The sequence below is a fragment of the Trachypithecus francoisi genome, unplaced genomic scaffold (assembly GCF_009764315.1).
Source record: "Trachypithecus francoisi isolate TF-2019V2 unplaced genomic scaffold, Tfra_2.0 Lachesis_group6, whole genome shotgun sequence".
NCBI classification, from domain to species: domain Eukaryota; kingdom Metazoa; phylum Chordata; class Mammalia; order Primates; family Cercopithecidae; genus Trachypithecus; species Trachypithecus francoisi.
Window position 1 is genome coordinate 42,283,270 of NW_022681471.1, and position 24,744 is coordinate 42,308,013.

The 24,744-nt window shown below is 46.0% G+C and overlaps 2 protein-coding genes across 11 annotated transcripts in view; both read right to left on the minus strand.

Annotated features, from left to right (window-relative positions):
- Positions 1-8,558: 8,558 nt before the first annotated feature.
- TMEM164 (transmembrane protein 164) overlaps positions 8,559-24,744 on the minus strand; it is a 191,294-nt gene continuing 175,108 nt past the window's right edge. For 7 of the 10 annotated variants that reach the window (XM_033201767.1, XM_033201775.1, XM_033201776.1 and 4 more), the window contains 2 exons: positions 21,277-21,377; positions 14,996-19,559 (listed from right to left, as the gene is read on the minus strand). In XM_033201767.1, coding sequence (XP_033057658.1) covers positions 19,353-19,559; positions 21,277-21,377 — 308 coding nt within the window. In that variant the 3' untranslated portion in view covers positions 14,996-19,352. Of the gene's footprint in view, positions 10,484-14,995; positions 19,560-21,276; positions 21,378-24,744 lie in introns of those variants that run through there. The other 3 variants (XM_033201771.1, XM_033201770.1, XM_033201769.1) reach the window with 2 other exon arrangements.
- LOC117077691 lies at positions 14,996-17,564 on the minus strand. The gene is made up of 2 exons (XM_033201368.1): positions 17,460-17,564; positions 14,996-16,869 (listed from the first exon to the last, which is right to left on the minus strand). The coding sequence occupies exons 1-2, from the start codon at positions 17,562-17,564 to the stop codon at positions 16,384-16,386; spliced, it is 591 nt and encodes a 196-aa protein (XP_033057259.1). The 3' UTR covers positions 14,996-16,383.

Here is a 24,744-nt window from a genome sequence, read left to right on the forward strand (position 1 = left end):
CTGTAAATAGCTTTACTGCTTCCGAGGGCAAGTATGGGTGTAGGATGAAGCAGGGCCTCTCTGTTGCTGGGAAATACTGCCATGTCTAAGGGGTCCCACCAGTGTGAGGCAAGGAGAAGTCTGCGGTGGAGAAGTCACACCGGGACTCACAGCTGCCAGCCAGGAGAGCCAGTGAATGACTGCTCATTCAGAGCATGGCTTCTCCCACTTCTGCAGCTTCAACCACGGGAGCCAAGATAAGTATGGGTTTGGGTTGGGTAAGCTCTCATAGCTTGCCATCTGTATGCTCAAGCTTTTCACCTACAGGAGGAAGAAATGAATGGGAGGATGCAAGTGAGGAAAGCCCTGGATATGCTGTTTTTGGCTACTGCATTAAAAGGCCTGCCTTGACACCTGTAGCCCCATGGGACAATCTCGTGTTCCAAAGCTCAAACTTGTTGGAAGAAGTCTTTCAAGAATTGGAGGGAATCACATTAGGTCTCAAGCACTGTTCTGAAGTCAGTCTACATCCTCACCCCAAGCGCTTGGTTACAACCTTGTTTAGATATGACGCCTTAATAAAAATTGCTATACAATGGATATTATTCAGCCATAAATAAGATTGAAATCCTGTCATTTGCAGCAACGTGGATCAGCTTGGAGGACATTATGTTAAATACGCCAGACACAGAAAGGTAAATACCACATGTTCTCACTCATGTGGGAGCTAAAGAAGTTGATCTCATAGAAGTGGAGAGTAGAATAGTGGTTACTAGAAGCTGGGAAGGGTTGAGAGAGTGAAAAGGGAGAGGTTGGTTAAAGTAGGGATCCCCAACCCCCGGCCATGGACCAGAACTGGTCTGTGGCCTGTTAGGAACCGGGTTGCACAGCAGGAAGTGAGCAGTGGGCAAGCGAGCATTACCGCCTGAGCCCCACCTCTTGTCAGATCAGTGGTGGCACTAGATTCTCATAGGAGCGTGAACTCTATTGTGAACTGCACATGTGAGGGATCTAGGTTGTGTGCTGCTTATGAGAATCTAATGCCACCTGCCCCATCCGTGGAAAAACTGTCTTCCATGAAACCGGTCCCTGGTGCCAAAAAGGTTGGAGACCACTAGGTTAAAGGATAGAAAAATACAGCTAGATTGGAGGAGTAAGTTCTGGTGTTCTATAGCACTGTAGGGTGTCTATAGTTAAGAATTTAAGATATATCTTTGGATAACTAGAAGACAGGATTTTGAATGTTCCCAACACAAAGAAATGATAAATGTCTGCGGTGACAGATAGAATACCCTAATTTGACCACTATACATTGTATGTATTGAAACATCACTGTGTAGCCCATAAATACATACAATTATGTGTCAATTAAAAAAATTAAGAATTACCTCTTAATGTATTATGTTTGGAAGGTACTGACTGTATATCTCAAATTGTTTAAATGAACCCACCCAGACAGGGTGGAGGGTGCATGCTGTATCTAAACCAACACTGACCTGCACTTGCCGTTTTCCATCATGACAGATGATTACTTAATTTGACAGAGGTGAGATGTAGAGTATGCTCTCTGTCTGCAGCACACAGCTGGGCAGTGGCTGAATTATATGCCTCCATGCTCACCAACTGCCATGGCATCTTTGAGCTCATGCTCCCATTCTAAAAGGACACATCCAAGTCACAAGGGGTGGGTAATCTGTTCCCCCTTTAGTCTCCCTCCATGGTGGGAGAAGCTCTTTGTTTTTTACTCAGAATCTTAGTTGGCACCTCATTATGTTAAAAATCAGATTGAAAGAACTATTTCATCTCTATTAAGCACAAATGTATAGAAGCTACTTATTAAGGAGAACGAGGTTGTTTTGATAACTATAAAATGTTGCAATTGGGTTGAATGACAGTGAATAGTCTCAGCACTCTATGTCTATGTTTTAGCTGTACAACAACAAGGTCCTGATTTGCATGGAGACCAGATTGCTCAATTTTATCAAAGTTCACAGTCTTTCTGAAGCTTACAAGAAGTTTGGGCAGAAGCATAACTCCTGAGGTTTGAAGACAAATGAGTAACCTGACGGCTTCTGCTAACCTACTGGTGGTCTTCAGTTGCCATTCTGTATATAACTTACCAGCTGTTTGTTCAGTGTTTTTTGTTTTTGTTATTCTTACAGTTTCAAAATATTATGTATTTCAACACACACGTGTTTTTTTGTATTCAATGTTTATAGAGGGCCGGCACAGTGGCTCACGCCTGTAATCCCAGCACTTCGGGAGGCCCAGGCAGGCGGATCACCTGAGGTCAGGAGTTCGAGACCAACGTGGCCAACATGGCGAAACCCCGTCTCTACTAAAAATACAAAAATTAGTCAGGCGTGGTGGCGCACACCTGTAGTCCCAGCTACTCAGGACGCTGAGGCAGGAGAATCGCTTGAACCCAGGAGGCAGAGGTTGCAGTGAGCTGAGATTGCGCTACTACACTCCAGTCTGGGCAACAGAGCAAGACTTCACCTCATTAAAAAAAAAAAAAAGTTTATGGAAACTTGGGCCTGTTCCGACAGAACCCCAGGATCCCACAGGACAATCAAAACCACTGCTGGAGCCTCAATATGCCCAGTTATTTTGAGAGCTTTTGGGAAGCCGACATTTGATGAAATGACAGTTTTTTTTTTTTTTTTTTTTTTGTCTTTTCCTCCCAAATGTCAGGCTCAACATGATCCATCAATATTTATTGAGTGCCTGTCCCTCCAGAGGCATGGCACCTTGCTTGGTTACAGAATGAATATAGTATAATTTTGTAAGATAAATTAACAATCCACTCTGGGCTAAGAGTTGTAAGGAGCATACTAGTTTGGTCTAGTTGGGTAAAGTCCTTCAGACTTGGGCCCAGGTAACATTAGGGTTTTATATGTTTTCACTAAATAGCTTCCCCCTCAGTGGCATTAGAACATAGTTGTAGCTGCCCCTGTTGAGAAATTATATTTCTTTGCACTCCAATATGTCAGCACCAGAAGCCACCCCACACTGGACATGATCATAATTTGTTGAATGGAGGAGACTGTTTCTGTTCCCATAATGTGGCTCTCTTGCTCCTTAGCAGGAATATGCAAGGTGGCTGGAAGAGAAGTGATGTGCTTGTATAAGAAATAGGTTTGGACACACAGAATGGCATTGGGTGGCTGAGAGTTGTGTTCCTTACTGTGAAGCTACCCTCTTAGAGGCATTGGGCCCTTCCTATGATGAGGAGATAAGAAGAGACAGAGAGAGGCTATCTTGAGGCCTGAAGAGGAGAAGACAGTTTATAGTATGTTTACTGGTTGAAAATTATCCCACAGAGAAAAAAAATCCATGAGGCAGAAGGAGAGACAGAATAGTTAAGAGTAAACCACATGGAAAGGAAAATCGGAGTAACTTTCAGAATCACTTGCTATGCAAAAAGGACAGGAAGGTAGTATTAAATGTGGACTCTTGTAAAGCAGGAAGCACAACTTGTATACAATAGAATGTTTAAATCACATTTTAACTGACAGGAAGCTGCTGAGTTTCCAAACATCAGGCAGATATTGAAACTAAAAGTTACTAGAGTCACGTTCCATCTAAATGGTATTTTGGAATGACCCAAGGTTACCATATGGGTCAACATGTGTACGTGGGTTTCTGTGTATCCGCATAGGAGATGGGGGCTGGCCAAAGAGCTGGATGGGACAATCATATTCCCCACTCCCACATATCCTAGCAGAATGGAAAGGATGTCTTGGACTGGACAGAGTGGGAAACCCCCATCTTTTTGAGGGACAGTGCTGGTATGAGTAACGCAAACATTTCCCTAAGCTTTCTCTAAAAACATCCAAATGAATTTCAGGAACTCTGCATGAAGACGTTGCCACCCCGCTGGCATATGCCTCAGCAATGGCCTCTTTCCAGAATTGTAGTCGGGCCAGAGGTGGGTAGCCATAGTGACCTGAGTACATGAAGTCATGCTCCTTGGTGAATTGGTTCTTATTTATCTGGCCTAGCATACCTTGTGGTCTGTGGTACTCATGAATGATGGGGCTTCAAAGGGAACCATGGGGTTAATCCAGTTGTTGGATCCAAATAGGATGGGACTGTTCCTGTTGGGTAGATGGGTCTAACTGGCCCTGCAGCCTTGGAGAAGGTCAAATAGACATTGCTAATAGTCAGCAGTAGGCTGGGAAAGTACAGGTAACATCCTTTGCTCTGAGGAATGTTACACAGTGGGTCCTGCAAGCAGGGTGCACAGAGCACTTGATTGTGAAAAAGAAACACCTTTATTTTCAATCTCGCTCCCTTTTTGGACATTTTTTTGAGGCAAAATTCATATAACATACAATTAACCATTTCAAAATGTACACTTCGGTAGTTAGTGAATTCACAATGTTAGTGAATTCACAAGCAACCCCTGGCTCTCTCTAGCTTTAAAACTGTTTCATCGCTCCATTAAAACACTCCACACCCATTAAGAGAAGTCACTCGCCAACTCCCATCTGCCTCCCCACTAAGTAACATCTAATCTTCCTTCCATCTCTCTGAATTTATTCCTATTCTGGATATATCATATTAATGGACTCATATAATATGTGACCTTTTGTATCTGGCTTCTTTTGCTCAGTATGTTTTCAAGGTTTATCCAAGTTGTACCATGTTTTAGTACTTTGTTCCTTTTTATGGCTGAATAATATTTCATTGTATCATGTAACACAATTTGTTTATCCATCATAATGGATATTTGGATTGCTTCCACCTTTTGGCTCTTAGGACCAATGCTATATAAACATTTGTGTACAAGTTTCTGTGTGAACATGTTTTCATTTCATTTGGATATATGCTTGGGAGTGGAGAATTACCGAGTCATGTGGTTATTCTATCGTTAACTTATTTATTTATTTTGCGATGGAGTTTCACTCTTGTTGCCCAGGCTGGAGTGCAATGGCACGATCTTGGCTCATTGCAACCTCCACTTCCTGGGTTCAAGTGATTCTTCTGCCTCAGCTTCCTGAGTAGCTGAGATTACAGGCATGTGCCACCACGCCCAGCTCATTTTGTATTTTTAGTAGAAATGAGGTTTTACCATGTTGGTCAGCTGGTCTTGAACTCCTGACCTCAAGTGATCCATCTGCCTCAGCCTCCCAAAGTGCTGAGATTACAGGCATAAGCCACCGCACCCAGCCTACCTTTAACTTTTTGAGGAACCACCAAACCATTTTCCAAGTGGCTGTACCATTTTATGTTCCCAGTAGCAATGTATATAGGTTCCTATTTCTCATCCTCACTATCATTACTTTTCTTTTTTTGATTTAAGCCATCTTAGTAGATATGAAGTGGCATCTCATTATGGTTTTGATTTGTATTTCCTTAAAGATCATTGATATTGAACACTTTTTCATGTGCTTATTGGCTATTAGTATAGTTTCTTTGGAAAAATGTCCATTCTAGTACTTTGCCCAGTTTTTAATCAGACTGTTTGACTTTTATTATTATTGTTTGAGACAGGCTGGAGTGCAGTGGCACAATCTCGGCTCACTGCAACCACCATCTCCTGGTGTGAGCGATTCTCCTGCCTCAGCCTCCGAGTAGCTGGGACTACAGGCGCACAACACCACGCCCAACTAATTTTTGTATTTTTAGTAGAGACAGGGTTTCACCATGTTGCCCAGGTTGGTCTTGATCTCTTGACCTCGTGATCTGCCCACCTCGGCCTCCCAAACTGCTGAGATTACAGGTGTGAGCCACTGCGCCCGGCTGATTGTTTCACTTTTTATTGTTGAATTGTAAGAGTTCTTCATATATTCAGGATATTAAACCATTATCAGATATATGATTTGCAAATATTTTCTCTCACTCTGTAGTTTGTCTTTTTCATATTCTTGATAATATCCTTTGACGGACAAAAGTTTTTCACGTTTATGAAGTCCAACTTATCTATTTTTTTTCTATTGTTGCTAATGTTTTTGGTGTCAAATCTAAGAATCCACTGCCAAATCTGAGATCATGAAGATTTACTTCTATGTTTTCTTCTATTAGCTGTATAGTTTTTATTCCTTATATTTAGGTCTTTGACTTACTTTGAGCTATTTTGTATGTGATGTGTGGTAGCAGTCCAACTTCATTCTTTTGCATGTGGTTATCCAGTTGTCTCAACACTATTTGTTAATACTATTCTTTCCCCCATTGAATGTTCTTGGCATCCTTGTTGAAAATCAGTTGACCATAGAGGTCTGCATTCATTTCTATTATTTCTCTATCTTATTCCATTGGTCTGTATGTCCACCTTTATGCCAGTACTACACTGTTTTGATTACCGTAGTTTTGCAGTGAGTTTTGAGATCAGGAAGTGTAATCCTACTTTGTTTTTCTTTCTCAATACTGTTTTGGCTGTCCAAGGCTCCTTGAGTTCCCTTATGAATTTGAAGATTGGCTTTTCCATTGTTGAAAAAAAAAAAAAAAAAGCCATTGGAATTTTGATAGGGATTGCACTGAATGTGTAGATGGCTTTGGAGACTATTGCCATTTGGATATTTTGTCTAGTACATGAACACAGGATGTCTTTCCATTTATTTAGATGTTTTAAAATTTCTTCCAGCAGTGTTTTCTAGTTTTCAGTGTACAAGTCATTTACCTCCTTGGTTAAATGTATTACTAGGTATTTTGTTATTTTGGATGCTATTATAAGGAGATTGCTTTTCTTCATTTTATTTTCAGACTGTTTATTACTGGCATTTAGAAACATAACTGATTTTGTGTGTTGATCTTATACACTACAACTTTGCTGAAATCATCTATTGGCTCTAGTAGTTGTTGGTATGTGTATTCTATGGGAATATAGTCATATTATCTGCAAACAGAGATAGTTTTACTTCTTCCTTTCCAGTTTGGATGCCTTTTATTTCTTTCTCTTGCTTAACTGCTCTGACTAGGATTTCAATACTATGTTGAATAGCGGAAGTAAACATAAACACCCTGGTCTTGTTCCTGATCTTAGGAGAAAGCTTTCAGTCTCTGTCTATTAGGTATGATGTTAGTTTTGGGTTTTTCATAAATGCCCCTTTATCATGTTAAGGCATTTGCCTTCTATTCCTAGTTTGCTGAGTGTTTTATTATGAAAGAGTATTAACTTTTGTCAAATGGTTTTTCTGCATATATTGAGATGATCATGTCCCCACCCCACCCCCCCACTTTGTTCTATTACTGTGGTGTACTACATTGGTTGATTTTCTTACATCAACCACCCTTAAATTCCTGGAATAAATCCCACTTGGTTATGGTTGGTTATCCTTTCAAACAACCAACTATTGGTTTCATTGACTCTTTTTCTTCTATTATCTATTTCATTTATCTCTGCTCTAATCTTTATTATTTCATTCCCTCTGCTGGCTTTAGGTTTCGTTTGCTTTTCTTTTTCTAGTTCCTTAAGGTGTAAAGTTAGAGTATTGGTTTCAGATCTTTCTTTTTTAATGTACGTGTTTATGGCTATAATTTCCCTCTGGCACTGCTTTCACTGTATCCCGTAAGTTGTTGTATGTTTTATTTTCATTCTCATTCATCTAAAAGCATTTTCTAATTCCCCTAGTGATTTCTTCTTTGACTCATTGGTTCTTTAAGAGTATGTTCTTAATTTCCACATATTTGCAAAATCTCCAGTTTTTCTCATTATTGATTTCTAGCTTTGCTCCATTTGATCAAACATACTTTGTGTAATTCCAGCATTTTAAAATGTTTTAAAATAATTGTTTTATGGCCTAATATATGGTCTAACCTGGAGAATATCCCATGTACATTTGAGAAGAATGTGTATTGTGCTGTTGTGGGATATAGTGTTCTGTATGTTTATTGGATCTAGTTGGTTTATAGTGTTGTTGAAACTATTTCCTTACTGATCTTCTGTCTAGTTGTTCTATCCATTATTTAATGTGGCATACAGAGGTCTCCAAATATTATTGTAGAACTGTCTACTATTTGTTTTTAATTCCATCAGTGTTCACTTCACATATTTTGGAGCTCTGTTGTTTGGTGCATACTTGTTTATCATTGTTATATCTTCTTTATGAATTAACCCTTATCAGTAAAAATTTCCTTATTCATTTTTTATGACAATTTTTTACCTAAACTCGATTTTGTCTAATATAGTGTAACCATCTCAGCTCTCTTGTGGTTACCATTTGGATAGAATATCTATTTTAATCCTTTCACTTTCAACCCCTGTATCTTTAGGTCTAAACTGAGTGTCTTTGTCAGTAGCATATAATTGGATCATGTTGTTTTTTAATCCATTCTGCCAGTGTCTGTCTTTTAATTGGTGAGCTTAATCCATTTACATTCAAAGTAATTACTGATAATAAAGGACTTGTGCCATTGTGCTATATATCTTTTTTGTTCCTCAGTTCCTCCTGTACTGCGTTCTTTTGTGTTTGATGTATTTTTTTGGTAATATCCACTTTGATTCCCACTTCATTTCCTCTTCTCTCTATTTTAGTTATTTTCTTAGTGGTTATCATGGGGATTATAGCTAACATCCTAAGTTTATAACAATCTAGCATGATTGCTCCCATTTTTTTCTTTTCATTTTAAATAGATTTTATTTTTCAGAGAAGTTTTAGGTTCACAGCAAAATTGAGCAAAATGTATACAGGGTTCCCCTATATTTCCTATATATATACCCACCACACACACAGCCTACCCCACTATCAACATCCTGCATCAGAGTGGCACATTGTTACAACTGATGAACCTACAGTGATACATCATATCATCCAAAGTCCAAAGTTTACATTAGGGTTCACTTTTGGTATTGTATATTCTATGAGTTTTGACAACTACATAATGAAATGTATCCGCCATTATAGTATTATACAGAATAGTAGTCTCATTGCCCTAGAAATCCTCTGTGCTTAGCCCTTCATCTCTGTATCCTCCTAACACCTGGCAACCACTGACCTTGACCACTCCTTTTTAATAATTATAATAGCTAACATTTATTGAGTGCTTACTGTGGAGAACCATGTTATACACTTTTCAATAGCCTTACGAGTTTCCCATTTGACAGAATAAGAATCAAGTTCAAGGAAGTTGTCACTTATCTGAGGCCACCTAACTATGAAGTGGCAAAGTCAGGATTCAAACCAAGTTTGTCAGGCTCCAGAGACTGAGCTTTTCCCGTTCACTGTTGTCTTGATGAGGATGATGATGGTGACAATGGTGGTGGTAATGGTTGTGGTGATGGTAGTGGTGGTATCTAACGAATGTGCTGCCAGGTACTGTGCCAAGTGCCTTATGTGCCTTTTCTTTTTAATCCTCACGATAGCCTATGAAGTAGATGCTATCATTATTGCCATTTTGTAGATGAGCAAACTGAGGCTCAGAGGTTAGTTAACAATCTCAAATGCACAGAACCTACTGAGTGGAGGCTAGTGACTACAACTATAATTGAAGATTTTATTTTGGCGATCTGCTATCTCTCTTTAGCTCTGAAGATGGCAAAGGTGTAGGACTAGGCCTATCCCTGAAAACTGATTGGTTGGTTTGGTTTTTGAAGTTCAAAATCCAGGGACTTAGCCTTGATATTATTTGGTTCTTTTACAAGAATACGTGAGTTCTGACGGCAATGCTCTCCTATGGGCAAATCTCACTCTGCCCTGGCTGTCCAGCCTTAGTCATTGTCTTTCTAGTCAGGGGAGGACCGCCCTCAGGCTTCTGGGTACACGACGAGATCTCAGAAATAGCCCCCTAATCGGCCTCATCAGCTTTGAAGGAGGCCACTGCAGGAGGGGCCTAAGTAGGCCAACACTTTAACCTAGTTACGTGAGGGCAGCTGTAATCCAGGCTGATCATGTCTTGCTAAGCTCTCTGGGGGAGAAATGTCCAAAAGCGGCTTCCTGTGACCAAGTATCCCTAGATCTCACTATGCAGACACTCCTCTTCCCTTCTGGAAGAGGATGGCCTAAAGGTTACAAGGGCAGAGTTTAATTTGAGTGACTGCCAGGACTGAGGGGATGTTGGTGGCAATTCCTAACTGCAGTGAAATGCCCATGGCTCAGGGTGCCCTAGGACAAAGTGCTGCTTTTCCTTGAAAGGCTTACTACCTGACTCTTCTTCGACCTTGTTGGAGGAGGTAGGGAAATCAGTGTGTTCTTCTGCATGGGCCAGACAGCCACTCACATCAACCCAGGGAGTTCAGGACACGTTGGGCTTCACACCCCACCCCTACTTCTGCCAGCTTACCTCACCTCTGGCAATGACTAGCCCTAGGAGTTCCCCAGGGAGGCAGGCTGAGTTGTCTGGCCAGGCTGCTGTTGGGGAAAGAAAGAAACCAGAGCTATTGGGGCTGGGTGGCCTAGCTTGTCTGACTCCTTCCCTGTCATTTGGCACAGTGGGCTTCCTTATGCAGGTATACTCTGCCTCTTCCCTCTCATGTCCCACAAACCATCTGTCTCGAGAGAGCTCAACAAAGTGGGTCCCCTTCTGGTCAAGAAGCAGAAAGCTTGCCTGGCCTGGGTGGATGCTGGCAGGGAAGAAAAAGAGGAGTGTTAGAATGAGGCTGAAGCTAAAAGTCTGTATATTTTTCCAAAAGGGTTTTCTCTAGCAAGAAGGTGACTTTCATGGGGGAAGAGGAAGAGGAATCTAAGTTAACAATTACAGTATTTCATTGACTCTAATATGCCTTAGATTATAAGATGTCTGTTATTTTATATACTGCTGAAAAAGAAGAAAGTTGCTGATTACACTGTCATGCCACTGATTTTAAGATGCATTCCATTTTAATGATGTTAAAATGCAAAAAAAAAATTGTCTTAGAGTCCATGAAATAAACTGAGGTATCACCTGTCCTACACACAAACACCCACTCACAAACACACCACAGACCACAACCACACAGGGCACATTAAGGCAGATTGGGTATGAGTGCAGTCAAAACCCCAGCTAACCTTTGTGCTCTAAGAACAAGCATAGTAACCAAACTGTCTGGAAATAGGAACACCTTCCACTGGACAGCACTTTATAGAGCCCTCTCACACCCATTGATCTCACTGGATTCCTCAGAGATGTCCTGTGGGGTAAGCTAGACAAGGGTATTTATTACTATTTTACAAATGGAGTTCAGGAAAGGTATGACTTTGCCAAGGGCACTCGGGACCTGAAAGGGAAGAACTGGGACAGCAGGCCCTGCCTGCTCAGCCCTGTTACAATGCTGGTTTGACTACTACAGGACAACAACTATTATTAAGGCAAAGGATAGAGACATAACTACTGAGGTTGTAAAAAAGTAACTTTTAGGTCCTTTTCCCAACAAAATTATTTACAAAACCTCAATATACAAAACAGAATAAAATTGGAGTTGTTCTGGGTGAAGCCAGGGGAAAGGTCAGAGCACCACCCACTCTACTCCCATGCATCCCCTGCTGCCTGAGGTGACTTCTCCCAAGCATCCCTGAGGTGCTGAGGAAGATTCGGTAAACCTCTGGAGCAAGGGGCTTCAACTGTATTGGTAATGTTCTTTTTTTAAGCTGGATTCAGTTACTATTCTTCATACCTTTGGTATATCTAAATATTTCATTTTTTTAAAAGGCACTGCTATAGATGGTCAGGTCAAAGAGATGACTCAGAACCTGCCTAGAGACTTGAAAGCAAAAGAAGTTTGCTTTGAATTATAAGCTTGGGTGAGGCCTGGGCACTGAGATTTTTAAAGCTCCCCAGGTGATAAATGTGCAACAAAATCGACAATCCACTGTACTAGAGGTATCTTATTAGCTCCGACATGCTAGAAATCTGAGTGTATGTCTTGGAATGCACAGGAAGGTCCCTCTGTTCTCGGGGCAGAATACTAGCGAGCCCAAGGTCTTTCTAAAAATGCAAGACCAAAAAACATGAGCCTCCTGAGTATAGCGAAGGGACAGCAATGGCAGGTTGGTATCACCTGGGCAAGCCCCTTGGATGGAGAGGGGAAGTGTGGAAGGGAGCAGAGAGGCCTGCTGGCTGGAGCAGTGGTGGGGCTGAGAATAGGTTGTTGGACAGGAGAACAGCTCTGTGACTCATGCTCCTGGCCCTGTTTCCTAGCAGAGATGTGTCAAGGAAGCATCCACCCCCATTGCAAAGACCTGCCTCGGTGTGAAATGCAGAGATTACCGGCTGGCTGGGATGCAGGAGTTATTGAAAGTTAAGAAGTCAGCTGTGGAGGGCATCCATTAGCCACAGGAGAAGCCTCTCCCTACTGCCTCCCTGGCTCTTAAACCCCTTTGCCCAACAGCTCAGACATCCCAGGTGTGCAATTCGGATGCTGGGCAGAGTGCTGACTGTGGGGAGGGTGAGTTCAGGCAGTAACAGAGTCCTTGACTTTCGACTACGTTGGCCTTGCCTGTTGCCAAGGTTAGCAAAGCACACGTCCTTTGATTAAATCATTGCATTTGTCAGACTGACATCTGTGTATTTCTGTCCCTCCACTGGCATTGGCAAACCAGGACAAGGCAAAAGCTCATTGGGGGATCAGGCTGTAACCATCTCAAGCTGCTCCCTACCCATCGGGGGTGGATGACACATTCCATGGGCTGGTGGGGCTTTTGCCATGCCAACACCAACTCTGTGTGCCTCCAGGGAAGGAAGGGGTGACCCTGGTGGTGAAGAACAGCTATGGAGGATATGGAAAAGCAGCTGGACACCTTGCCCAGAGGTCCAGGGAAGAGTCAGGTGGAACAGTTGCCGTTGGTCTTAGAGCTTTTCCCTCACAATACTGCCTCCTTATCCAGGACACCAACTATACAGAGCCCTGCAGAGAAGCAGGATGGGGCTCCTCGGCAAGGAGCTTGAGGTACCTGGGCAAACAAAGGGCATCCCAGCCCCATCCAGGAGAATTCATGGGATGGGCATGGCTTATGAAGCCTAGGGTTCTCCATCAGAGAACAGTGGTGCCCCCTACCATATTTTAGCACTCAGCTGGAAGATCCTTGGAAGATCCTTGTTCACTGAGCACTTTCTTATGGAATGGGTCCTGTACCAGGGGCTGGAGGATGAATCAGATCCCACCTGGCCCTCAAGGAGCTTAACGTCTACAGAGGGAGCGAGACCAGTAATGAATCATGTAAGGGGGGGGGTGCAAATGGTGGCCAGAGTTAGTACCAGGTGCTGTAGGAGCAAAGTGGACCAGCACCTAACATAGCCTGGGGCTTGGGGAAGACTGCAAAGAGGAGCTAACCTTCGTGTGGAGGCCTTAGGATGAAACGGGAGAGTGGGGAGCTGAGAAAACAGCACAAAGGAAACAAATGGCAAGGACCTGGGAAATGGCAGCATGCCAAGGGGAGTACGATCCCACTGGAGTGAAGGGTCTCTGTGCATGCTTCTTTTGGGAGTGTGGGGTGGAGGAGATGTGGCTGAAGATGCTTACAGAGCCCAGGGCTTGTGTGTTACATGAAAGAGCCTGGGCTTTATATTCTAGAGCGAGGGGCCCAGGGAAGTGATGCAGATTTGCATTTGAACAGACTGTGGCCTGCAGGAGGGAATACAGACAACAGTGGGGATGGGCATGGTGGTAGGGGCAGATGCACTGTCCAGGGTAGGGATGGCAATGGCCTGTGTCATTGTCTTTTTAGCTCTCTTCCTAAAAAGGAACACATGGGGAAAGGACACGAACCAACTCTCCTCACGTCCTCTCCACCAGCCTCTTTCCATCCTTCCCCTTCGCCTGGCCCCCTTTCTTCCTGTGCCTTTCAGCTCTGCTTTGAGGCTGCTGCTGACAGGCCATGATTCCTCTGCTTTCTGCACTTGTGGGCCTCCCCTTTCTCTCTCATCTTCCACACCACTGCCCAGCTCTTTCCACTTCTATAAGGACCGGGGGTCCCTGGGCAAGGGTCTACCCAGCAATGCCAGCACACCGGAAAGGCAGTGGAAGCTGGTGGAGAGTGGAGAGCATGTGAGTTTTGGGGTCTAACAAAACCAGTTTCCAATTCCAGCTCCTCCATTTCTGAGTGAGCCTCCATGTTCTCAGTTTCTCCCTACCATACAAGGACAGCACTGCCCGTCAGCTCATTGTACTTTGATGGGGATTCTAAGAGGTAACGGGAGGGATTTAGCTCCATGCCTGGCAAGCAGTTGGAGCTACTACTTTGCTGATAAAGAACCTGAGGCAGCAAGATAAGTGACTTTTCTAGGCTGCTAATCTTCTAGTCCACGACTGCAAGTCCCTGCCTCCTTCATAGCCTGGGTGCCCAACCACTGGCAAATGAGGAGATCCACCTGCACTGGCTGCCAGGTCTGGCTAGCTGTACAAAGACTGCCCAGGGTAAGGATGGCAATGGCTTAGGTCACTGTCTTTTTTAGCTCTCTTCCTGAAAAAGAACACATAGGGGAAGAACACGAACCAACTCTCCTCACCTCCTCTCCACCAGCCTCTTTCTGTCCTTCCCGTTCGCCACATTTGGCCCCCTTTCTTCCTGTGCCTTTCAGCTCTGCTATCCCTCCCTATCTGGCTACCTCTCCCCTCTAGAAACAGCAGCCCAGGCGAAAGCCTGAACAGGGCTTCTGTCCTGTGTAAAAGGGCCAATCACAATCATCATGGGCTGCTCAGCAGGTAGCCTTGGAAAAGCAGGTCTGCTTCCAAAGGGTAAGGCTATCTCGTTCATGGTCCAACCCACGCTGGGTGCAGGACTGTGCTGAGAAGTGCTGGTGCAGAGCTGACCCTCAGGAAATTTGGGTTGAGTGGGCCTGAACGTGTTTGCCTTCTCCAGCTCAGTCCTCCAGCCTAGACCAATGCACTTTGGGTCCTAGAGAGCCCAGCAAATGTGCCTGGCAGACAAGCCCTCTGCTAAGAGCAAATGGCCTGCTGGGTGTCTGGCAGAAGTAGGCAATGTGTGGGAATTCAAGGCCAACCAGCCACACAACTCCCAGGACAAAGGTGTGCTGAGACAGCCCAGCTGTCCTCTGAGGGTCTTCCACAGCACAGAGGGCCAGAGACCCCTTGTGTCTATTTTTCAAAGCAGAGGGGCCTTCTGAGAGTATTCTGGGAAGCAAGGCCAGGACTCCTGGGTTCTCATATATCTTTTAATAACAGTAAATTAAAAAACATTATAACAGTAAGCCCCATGGTGAGGGTTCCTTTTCATTCAAGGATCTTCAACAACAGAAACACCTGAGACTAAAATTCAGAATGCTAAGTACACAAATTAATGACCATTTATTTCCAAAGGCGACTGCAGAAACCATTTCGGTACAATCAAAAGGTTTTACAAGACAGAGAAAACATATTACAAAATGCCCCAAGAGGTGAGCAAACTGGTGGGGGCACAGAGCACTCAAGAACCAGCCTGACAAAAATCCTCAGCCTGCTGCTGTTTAGGGAGAGTATAAAGACTGGTTCTAAGGGAAGCCACTGTGTGGGGGTTCAGGGGAGACAGTGAGGGGTCTGCCCAGTGCATAGCAATCCCAGCTGGGAATTGAGGAAGGACAGGGGTAGGGGAAGAGGGGCAGAGGCATTTGCTAAGCTCCTGGCAGAAACCATTACAGATCAGCCTATCGTATTCTCTTCACTACAGTAATACCAATATAAATGAAAGATTCTTTAAAATAGAACACAAAAATGGACACCAAAAGAAAGAGTTTTCAAAACAACAGCTTTGTTTGAAATGACTTTTGTTTTGTTTTGTTTTTCACGGGGTTTTGTCTGTTTCTTGCCATGAGTAGCAAACCAGTGTACAAAAATGTCACAGACAAGAGCAACAAGCAACTAGGTTTTCCTGAGCCCAAATCAGCCCACTCCATATACACAATAGGAGGGCTGCCTCCCTGTCATTGACTCTACCCACCACAGTGCGGGCAGGATGGGCCGTGGGGGGAGTTCCTTCCCAGCCTGGGGCCTTGCCAAGGAGCCCACAAGGGCCTGCAGGGGACCCTCCATAATCAGCATCAGTGTCTTGTCTAACAGCATCACACATGGTCCTTTTTTCCTCCTCCCCTACCTCCCCTTCAGTAGAAACCAGTAAGAAAATTCTCTTCAGGAGGGGACAGATGACTCTGGGTCAACGTCTACAAATCCGAGGAAGTCTTTTTGGCAGAGGGAGGGGGGAACAGGGCCCTTCTGCCCTGAGCCACCTCGCTCACCCCCAGGGCACTGCCCTGCCCCAACACCAGTGCACAGAGACCTGCTGACAACTTGCTCTCTGTGGGGAGCTGTGCCTACTTCAGAAGACACTGAATTACCAATGATCACAAAGATAAAAACCCCAACAGAGGCTACAGCAAAAGGGATGATCTGACAGCTAGACTGAGGTACTGTACGGTAAAGTTCGCCGATCACCCTGGTTAGCCCGGCGACCCTGCAAGCAGCTTCTATGAATGCGATGAAGTTTGAGGAGAGAGAGAGAAAGAGATTGCTGACTTGGGGAGACTGAGTCTGTGGCTTCAGAACCCTGCATGCCTTCACAGGCTGACAGAGGAACGCATTACTGTTGTGCCTCTGGGAGGAAGATGGGCCAGATCATCTTTGGTGTACATAACCAAATACTGAGGGCAAGGAGAACTGGAAGTAGGCGTGACTGGGTCTCTGCTATTTCGAGTGGATGCCGCAAGTTGGTCAGCTCCACAGACTGTTCTCCTCGGCCCATATTCCTGGCCAAGGCTACCTGGGGGCTGAAGGGAGCACTCTTTTCCCTTCCTGAGGCCATTTGAAAGGAAACTGCCCTCTTCTACAAACACCCTCACACACGCGCAGAGCTCCCACACGCTGGCAAATGACACATGGAAACCTGGCTGGGGAACTGGCTTGGCACTGACAGGAAAGCCCTGAGGAGGAGCTGGGAAGACAGCCCCACTGGCCACTGGGTGTGCAAGCTCCGGCTTCTCCCTCAGTCCTGTACCAAAGCTGGGGCAGTAGAGGGCCGGCACTGCGCAGATAGGAGAGCTACCCTACAAGACGGGCTACCCTGTAAGGCAGGCTGCCAGGAGTCTGCTTGGGTTGCTTCTCTCCATATTGGCTTGGCCCAAGATAAGAGTGAGATCCAGACCAGTTCAGATGCCTGCTGCTCCCCAGTGCCCCAAATATAGGCCTTGGCTCCCTGTGAAGCCTATAGACTGGGCCCCCTCTGTTCTTTTGACCTACATGTTTCTGAGCCAATCTGGCCCCCAAAAGCCCTGCATGCCCCTTTTACTTCTTCCTTCCCCTGACAGGTGGATCTGTCTCTGGCTTGGCCATGCCAAGCATGTGGCTTTTGCTTTCTTCTCTCCTTCCAAGCACCAGAAAGTGCCCTCCAGAATGGGGTGCTAAGCTGTAGACAGAGTGAAGGCAAGCATGCCAACATGGGGAAAGCTCGAGCAACCAGGCAACCTGTGCCATGCCACAGAAACGAGGAGGAGGAGAGGGCCTACACAGGCACACCCCTATGACATTCCGCAGCTAGTTCTCAGCTGAGGCACAGATCCTCTGCTGGCAGCAACTCCAAGTTCTGGTGGAGGACAGGCCAGGCCCCCAGGGGCTCCTCCCACAATCCCCTTCCAACTTCTCCTTTTGTAAAGAGGCCAAGGGGCACTGAGGCGTTGTGCATTTCCTCACCAGCAATTCCTACATGTAGCAGTTTGATGGTGGGCAGGGCCAATCCAGCCATTCAAGAAGCGCCTCCACTGGAGGGCCACTCTAGGGTGAGAGGCACTAAGAAACGTTTGGCCCTGCCTTCAAAGAGGGCAAAAACAAAGCTTACACATCAAAAGGAGCTCAGGAGAGTAAGAGCACTTAGTGCTCTCCCCTCTTGCTCCCCAAGCCCTGGGGATTGATAGCCTCAATGCCTGCAGGCCTCTGCAGAAGGGCCGTCCCTCCCAGGGTTGCTTCCTGTAGGTCCATTTGCTAAAATTATGACCACTGAAGCACCGAAGCTCAATGTAAGTCAAACGTGGTCAAACTGGAAATACTGGAACTGGCCTAGGTCAACTGCATTGCCTAGAGTTGGAGAGGGGAAGGGAGACTCACCAGACAAAGTCACCAAATGATCTTTTCTGTTCTTAAGCAAATCTGTTCCTAGTGGGAGTCAATGCAGAATCAGCAATGCCCAGCCACTTCCTGCCTTCTTGAGGTCTGTGCCTAACTGAGCTGAAGTCATTCAACAACAGTTTCTCCTTGTGGAGCACCTGAACCTCCATCCATGAGGACCTAATTCCTTGGCAGCCCCCTTTCAATCTAGACATAAGATTTTGGGGTAGACAGGATGAGAAGGAGGTGATGTCCCCCACATTAAACGATTCAGCACTGAGTCTGGGTACACTGAAGAAACCTGACCCTAGGGAAACAACAGTGGCAAGAGCTATAGCTGCTCAAACCCAGGATGCTGACATTCCCTGTAAAACCAAGACACAGATCTACAGGGTCTTCCAGAAATGGAAGACGCAAGGGCCCTGATGCGAGGAATCTCCAAACTCCAAAACCAATCAACCAGCCAATTCCAGCTCATTCTTCCCTGAAGCTGCCTGAGTGAGGGAGAGAGGAGGAAGGGGAGGGAGGGAGAGGGAACACATTTAAGGGGCACTCAAGATTAAAATCGTATCTATTATCAGCATTTACCTAAAACAGAGTGCATGATTCAAATCACAGTTTTCTGTGCTCACTTCTGATTGGGATATGCATCAGTTCTCAACTCTCACAGGCAGAATTCACACAGGGTCTGGCCTAGTACTGCATCTGTCTTGACCCTCTTCACTTTGGATTTGTCATTGCAACAGGTCTCCAACCCTCTCACTGGAATCTAGCCCTTGGGCTGCTTGGTGCTCTCACCTCCCATCCCAGGCAGCATCCTGGAGGGAGTGCTGGTTGGCTGCTTACTTTGAGTCATGGGACACCAGTGACCAGAATCTGGCTGGTTCTGTCTTGACCGTGAGCTGTGAAATCCCTCGGCTCTGGGCTTGCCGCTGGTATAGAAACAAGGCCTCAGTCCCCTGTGGTAAGAGCTGTGCTGGAGACTCAATGGGACGCCAGCATAAGCCTGGAGGTCCCTGGCAGTGGAGAAATGAAACACAACGCAACCTCATTGCTTCGATGCCAGAAGAACTACTACTACTTGTTGTTCCCTTTCTCCTCAACCAGCTGTTGTTGAAGCACCGACAAGCAGAGTGAAACAGCCGCTCACTGCAATCTCCCCATGTAAGGCCACTAGGAGCAGAAAGAGAGCCAAAGGGAAGGAGGAAAATCCAGCGCCCAGCACTACACCCCAGGCTCAAGGAGACATCCTAGGGGGAAGAACTGGGGAAGGAAGAGTGGTAGAAGAAAGGGACAGAAAGGAGGAAAAAGAAATACACCAAACATCCTACTGCCCTCTCCCATGATTTCATCAAGAACTGGGTGTTCTCCAAGTCAAGTCACGACTTGCTTCCTCAGGGAGAAAAAAAAAAAAAAAAAATAAGCACCTTCAGTCTATTTTCTTGGCTGGAAGCCGGAGCAAATCCAGCAGATATTTACACAAGGGCCCAGCCATGTATGAGAACAGGATGACCAGCTTCCCGTGGGTCATGGTCATGAGAGTCTGGTGTCCCGAGGCCCAGATGCGATACCAGGGGCCGTAGAATGGGTCTGAGATGGCCGGACACAGCATGTTGTTCAAATTCACTTCGGTGACCTGCAGGGACAAGGGAGGTAGAGTGAGCGTTCACCATCCTTAGGCTTTCTCTGGCTTCTGCCAGTTCAGCCATCTCTACCTAATGGGGGACTAGACAAGGAGGGATTGACCAATCCCCACCTGTTATAAAGGGATTTCTTCTCTCCCTCGGTTTTCTGAGTGAGTCAAGGCTAGAGGCCTCTGGAGGTGATGGGGGAGGGCTGTCCAGTGGAAAAGCTGTTCAGTTTTGCTCACGGTCTTGCCTTCTGGTTGGGCCCAGAACTTGTTGCCATTCCTGAGCATCTACTATGTGCCTAGTCCCCGGAGAGGTGTTGCAGGCTAAAAGTACAGCCCACAGCATGGTCCCTGCCTCCACGTAACTGGCAATCAATCAAGTGGGTGTGGTCAAAGGTTTACTACATCTGCCCCCAAACCAGACAGGGCTCACCGAGCTTTATACACAATGAGGAGGTCTGAGGAGCATATAATATGGGGGCTGAGTCCTCAGAGAAGATTCCATGACAGAAGTAGTACCTGAATGGACTCATGAAAGATGGATGGGGGTTTACGTTGAGGAATGGGGTGAGGGTTGCCCTCCTTGTAGGCGGCGTTGCCTGAGCATGGTATGTAGAGTGACATGAGCACACTGATGCACCTGGAATCTGGGTCCCAGTGGAGAGCAGTGAGTGGTAAGGGTGTGAACTTTGTATGGCTTCCTCCTGAGAGCGCGGGAAGCATTCACACTGTTGGCAAGGAGCTCAGACTAAGCCCCCAGCAAACCAGAGCAGAGCCACACACCAGAATGAGGAAGAGAAAGTGACTGCTTCTACAAAGGTGTTGGGGACATCGGTTACACGCCCTAGTCAGGCTAGGTCACGCGAGGCTCCACATGGCTAATGCTACATTACTGCCGCTTGCACACAAAACCAGACATGCCACACCTGCCCCAAGGACGGTCGCGGCACCTGCCTTCCAAAGCCCTTCAAGCCTGTTCACATTAAAGACGAGTCCTCACCACCTCTCAGGGAAGTTGGGGCTTTTATACCATGTCACAGAGAGGTGGAGAACTCTCTGCCCTCAAGGATGAGGTGACTCATTCAGAGCAGTGGCAGAGCCAGGACTTGAACTTGGGTCTCCCGACTCCCAGCTCCAGCCCTGAGCTCTTCCTACTCATTTTGCCACTGAAATACACTCTTACACTCAGCAATTGTGGGCTCTGGATAACTCAGCTACTGAGTCCAACCATTCTTCATGACTCCAGGAAGCTCTAAACACCCCAGAATGCCACAGGATTTCCCCAGCACCACACTTCCACTGGCCATGAAGCTCAGGGAATAGCCCAGCCTTCAGGGCCTATGAAACGGCCCAGGATGGACCCAAGGTCAGAAGACTCCTCCAGGCCAAGGGCCAGGGTTAGGGTCCTGCCTCCCCATGGGGTCCACAACAAACCACTTTCCAGTTGCAGCTCATTGTTTCCGACCCAAGTGGCCATGAGTGAAAGGCATCCTTGCCTCCCCAGGGATGAAAGAAACAGTCATTACTGAAAGACTCAGAAAACTCTTTGGACAGGCCAAGGCTGTAGATCATAAATCAGCAATCCAGACACAACAATCTGACATCCTGGCCTTTAGCATCTTGTATTTTCAAAACAAAGTGATACGCCAGCGCCAACCAGGATTATCGAGATTTATGGAGAACTGCAAACAGAGGGGATAGAAGGGGATATAACCAAACTTACCAGGCCGAGGATCTGCAAGACGCTGAAGTGATAAAAGAACATGAGGCCAGTTGAGAGAAGAGCCCACCGGAAACTGCTGAGGGGCTCTGGAGTGTAAGCACCTGGAGGAAGAGGGGAGATGGTGAGATGGCAGGAATAGTGACCCACTTCACCTTTGCACCATGAGGGTGCAGGTACTGAGGTCACAGCTGCTGCCTGATGACTGTTCCTTCTACTGATCAGTGTCAACTACTCAAGAGACAGCCCCAATGATTAGCTGGGTACTGAACCCAGCCCCTTCCTGCCCTCTGTCCTGCCACTTGTTTACGGGGTCACAAAGAGAGGACTTTTTTAATCATAAAAGTGGTATGTACTCATTAAAGAAAATTTCCACGAGTTTGTCTCTTTGGTCATTTTCTCTATGCCTCAGGATTTTCTTTTCTTTCTTTTCTAAATTAATATTTGCAACCTTACTGTATAGATAATTGTATAGCCTTCATTCCCGTATTTATTTCCTCATGTTTCTAAAGAGAAATGTCATTGAGGAAGTATGGTGTCGTGATTGAGAATGTTAACTTTGAAGTTAGATTTGAGTTCAAATCTTGACTCTACCGCTTACGGGCCATGTGAAAAGTTGTTTAAAATCCTCGTATCTCAGTTTACTTGCCTATAAAATGGGGACAATAGTACTACCTACTTCTTAGTGTTGGAGGAATAAATGAAACAATATACTGAGAGCTCTTAGTTCAGGGTCTGATACAATGTAAGTGCTCAGTGAGTGTTAGATGCTGGCATTATCATCATTATCATTCAAATAACTGAAGAATGTGCCAACTCTCCCCAGGGATACCAAAAATAATATATTTTACCTCTATCATTGCTAAAAAGTACCATCCCAGTAGGGCTGCATGTATTCCAGAGCTTGGAGAATGGGGGCATGGTTTATACGATGTTGTGGGTATCACTCTGAGTGGGAACTCAGAGTGGGGAATGCTGAAGAATGAAAGACCTGGAACCCCCATCCCAAGCAATTAGGGGTGATATCACATCCTAGACTATTATTTTCCCAAGTCAGTCTTTCACTGATTCATCCATTCATTCAACAGTTATGAGGCACCCTGTGTATTCCAAGTCCTGTGCAAAGCTTTGAGGACAGGAAGATAAAGAAGGCAGGTTCCGTGCAATTGCAGACTCACAGTCAACAACTACAACATAGGGTAGCTGGTGGGATGGCTGAGGTCTGCGCCACCTGTTATGGGAAAACAAAACTCAGCCAGGGCCACAAGGAATGCTTCTTGGTAGAGCAAGTATTGGTGCAAAGCCCAGAAGGACAAATAGGTGTTAAGGAGGGGCCTAGGAATTCCAAAGCATAAGCTTGCATGGAGGCAGACAAGAGTGGGGCAATTCAGAGAACTATGGATAACAGTTCCACGGCACCACAGGGGAGAGTGTAATGGGGCAGTTAGCAGGTACTAGACTCAGAGGTTGGCAGGGCTGGTCTGCTCCAGGCTGGTACACATAGGACCCGAGAAGCCATGCTGAGGGCTTTGGGCTTCATCCCATGCACCAGGGTCACGAGCTCAAATGCCCCAACTCTTAGGCAGATAATTGGAAGCAGCGGTGTGACCAGGGCCTAAGAGACGCTAGGGGATGCTGGAGACTGTCAAACTGAAAAGCCCACACCCCTTCTAAAGAGGGCAACCACCATTCAGCTCCATCCAATCACTGCCCTGAAGGGATGTGGACCCAGAGTTACCAGTTTTTTTCACTTTTGCAAGAGAAGCCAATATATATGAACTTTTATGTGAAATTTCCTGATTTTCCAATGTTGGCGACTAATTCAAAATGTTTCAAGAACATTTTGGACCAAGCAAAACATGTCTTCTGGATGGATTTCAGCCCATGGGTGGCCAGCTTTAAGCTCTGCTGTGGAGTCACAGAAGGCAGTAGAAGTTTTGAAGCAGTAAGGTGGGGTGATCACATGTGTGTTTGCAAAGGATCACCCTGGCTGGTGTGCAGGGGATGGACTCAAGCAGACAGAGTCGAGGCAGGGAGGCTGGTAAGAAGATTGCTGCAGGAGCCCAAAAAGAGAACAGGATCAATGGCCTTGGAAGGCAACAGCAGCGAGGTTGGAGGAGAGGGGGGAAAAATCACCGTGATGTGGAAGAAGACTGGAGAAGATTGTTGGGGAGATGGGGGTTGGTAAGGGAGAGGAAGGATCCTGGAAGACTCCCAAGGTTCTGGCTGGGGTATCACTGGGTTGATGGTGCCATTTATTGCAATGGAGGAGAGACAAAAGGCAGATTGGTACAGAAGGGAAATGATGAGGCCAAGTTTGGACATGAAATTGAGGCGTATGAGGAATATCGAAGTGGAAATAGGTCTTTGGCGGCTGCCTGTACTCTAGGACATATAGTGTGATGGATAAGAGCATGGCAGTGGAGCTCAACAGGTAGAGGTTTGCAAATTCTGGCCCCATCATTTATCAACTTTGGGGCCTTGGGAAAGTCTCAGCATCTCTTGAACTTGGCTCTACTCACCTATAAAATGGGGTGGCACTGCCTAATTCACAATATTGTTGGACAGATGAGATGAGATAATATACCGTAATTACAGTATTGTACCTGGGATTTAGCAAATGCTGATTATTTTCATTGTTATATGAGTCACGAACTCAGTGAAGAAGATGGGGGCGAGCATGGAGATGTAGGTGTCATCAGTACACAGTGGTAACTGAAGTCATGGGAACATACGTAGAAAGAGAGAAGGAAAAGGTCAGGGGCAGAATGCCAAGGAAAATCATGTAAGGAGAGCATGTGGGGGAGAAGAGAAAGGAGACTTTCTTCAGTGACTAAAGTGGGGACCAGGGATGGGGGCTCTTCTGTGGAAGAAGCTCAGGCTTGCTTTAGGCTCAAGGCATATCTGAGTCAGAAGGCCCTTTGCAGACATAGATATCATTCCCTCCATTTTACAGATGGAGAAATTCCAGGTTGAAAGATGGGCAGTGTCACAGTCAAAGTCATAAGAGTGGAGCACTGGAGAAATGAACTCTCACATACCGCCAGGGGACTCACTAGGGAGCTCAATGCTCCTGTTGCCACTTGTGAAGACCTCCAGCACACAAGTTGGATTGTCTCTTCCCTTGTCTGTCCAACCCTCTAGACCAAGTGCAACTCAGGGTCAAGGACCACGTCAAGCCACTTCTACATTCCTAGCATCCAGCACAGTGCTTGGTGCGTGCGTGAAAACGCACTGAGCTATGCCCTTAAGGCATGCACACATTCCTGTCTGCTGAATGAGTGTGGACTGGGCACCGTGTTGTCACCCTGGCTGTGGTGGGCATACAAGGGAAGAGGGGGCCTGGAGGACAGACGAGTGCTTAGGCTGCCGCTCCTCCCACTGCTGGAGCCCCCAGTCCTGTTGTCCTGGGTGCCCCCTCCCACCATCCTCTCTGCTCAGCGCCCCCTAGTGGCAGATGGGCAGCAGTGA

Bases quoted from the DNA above. Each gene is read 5' to 3' on its own strand.
- LOC117077691 (XM_033201368.1), bottom strand. From the start codon at position 17,564: ATGGCTGGATTGGCCCTGCCCACCATCAAACTGCTACATGTAGGAATT. The intron at 16,870-17,459 runs GTTGGAAGGGGA...CCCGTCTTGTAG, and splicing joins GCCTCTTTACAAAAGGAGAA to GGTAGCTCTCCTATCTGCGC.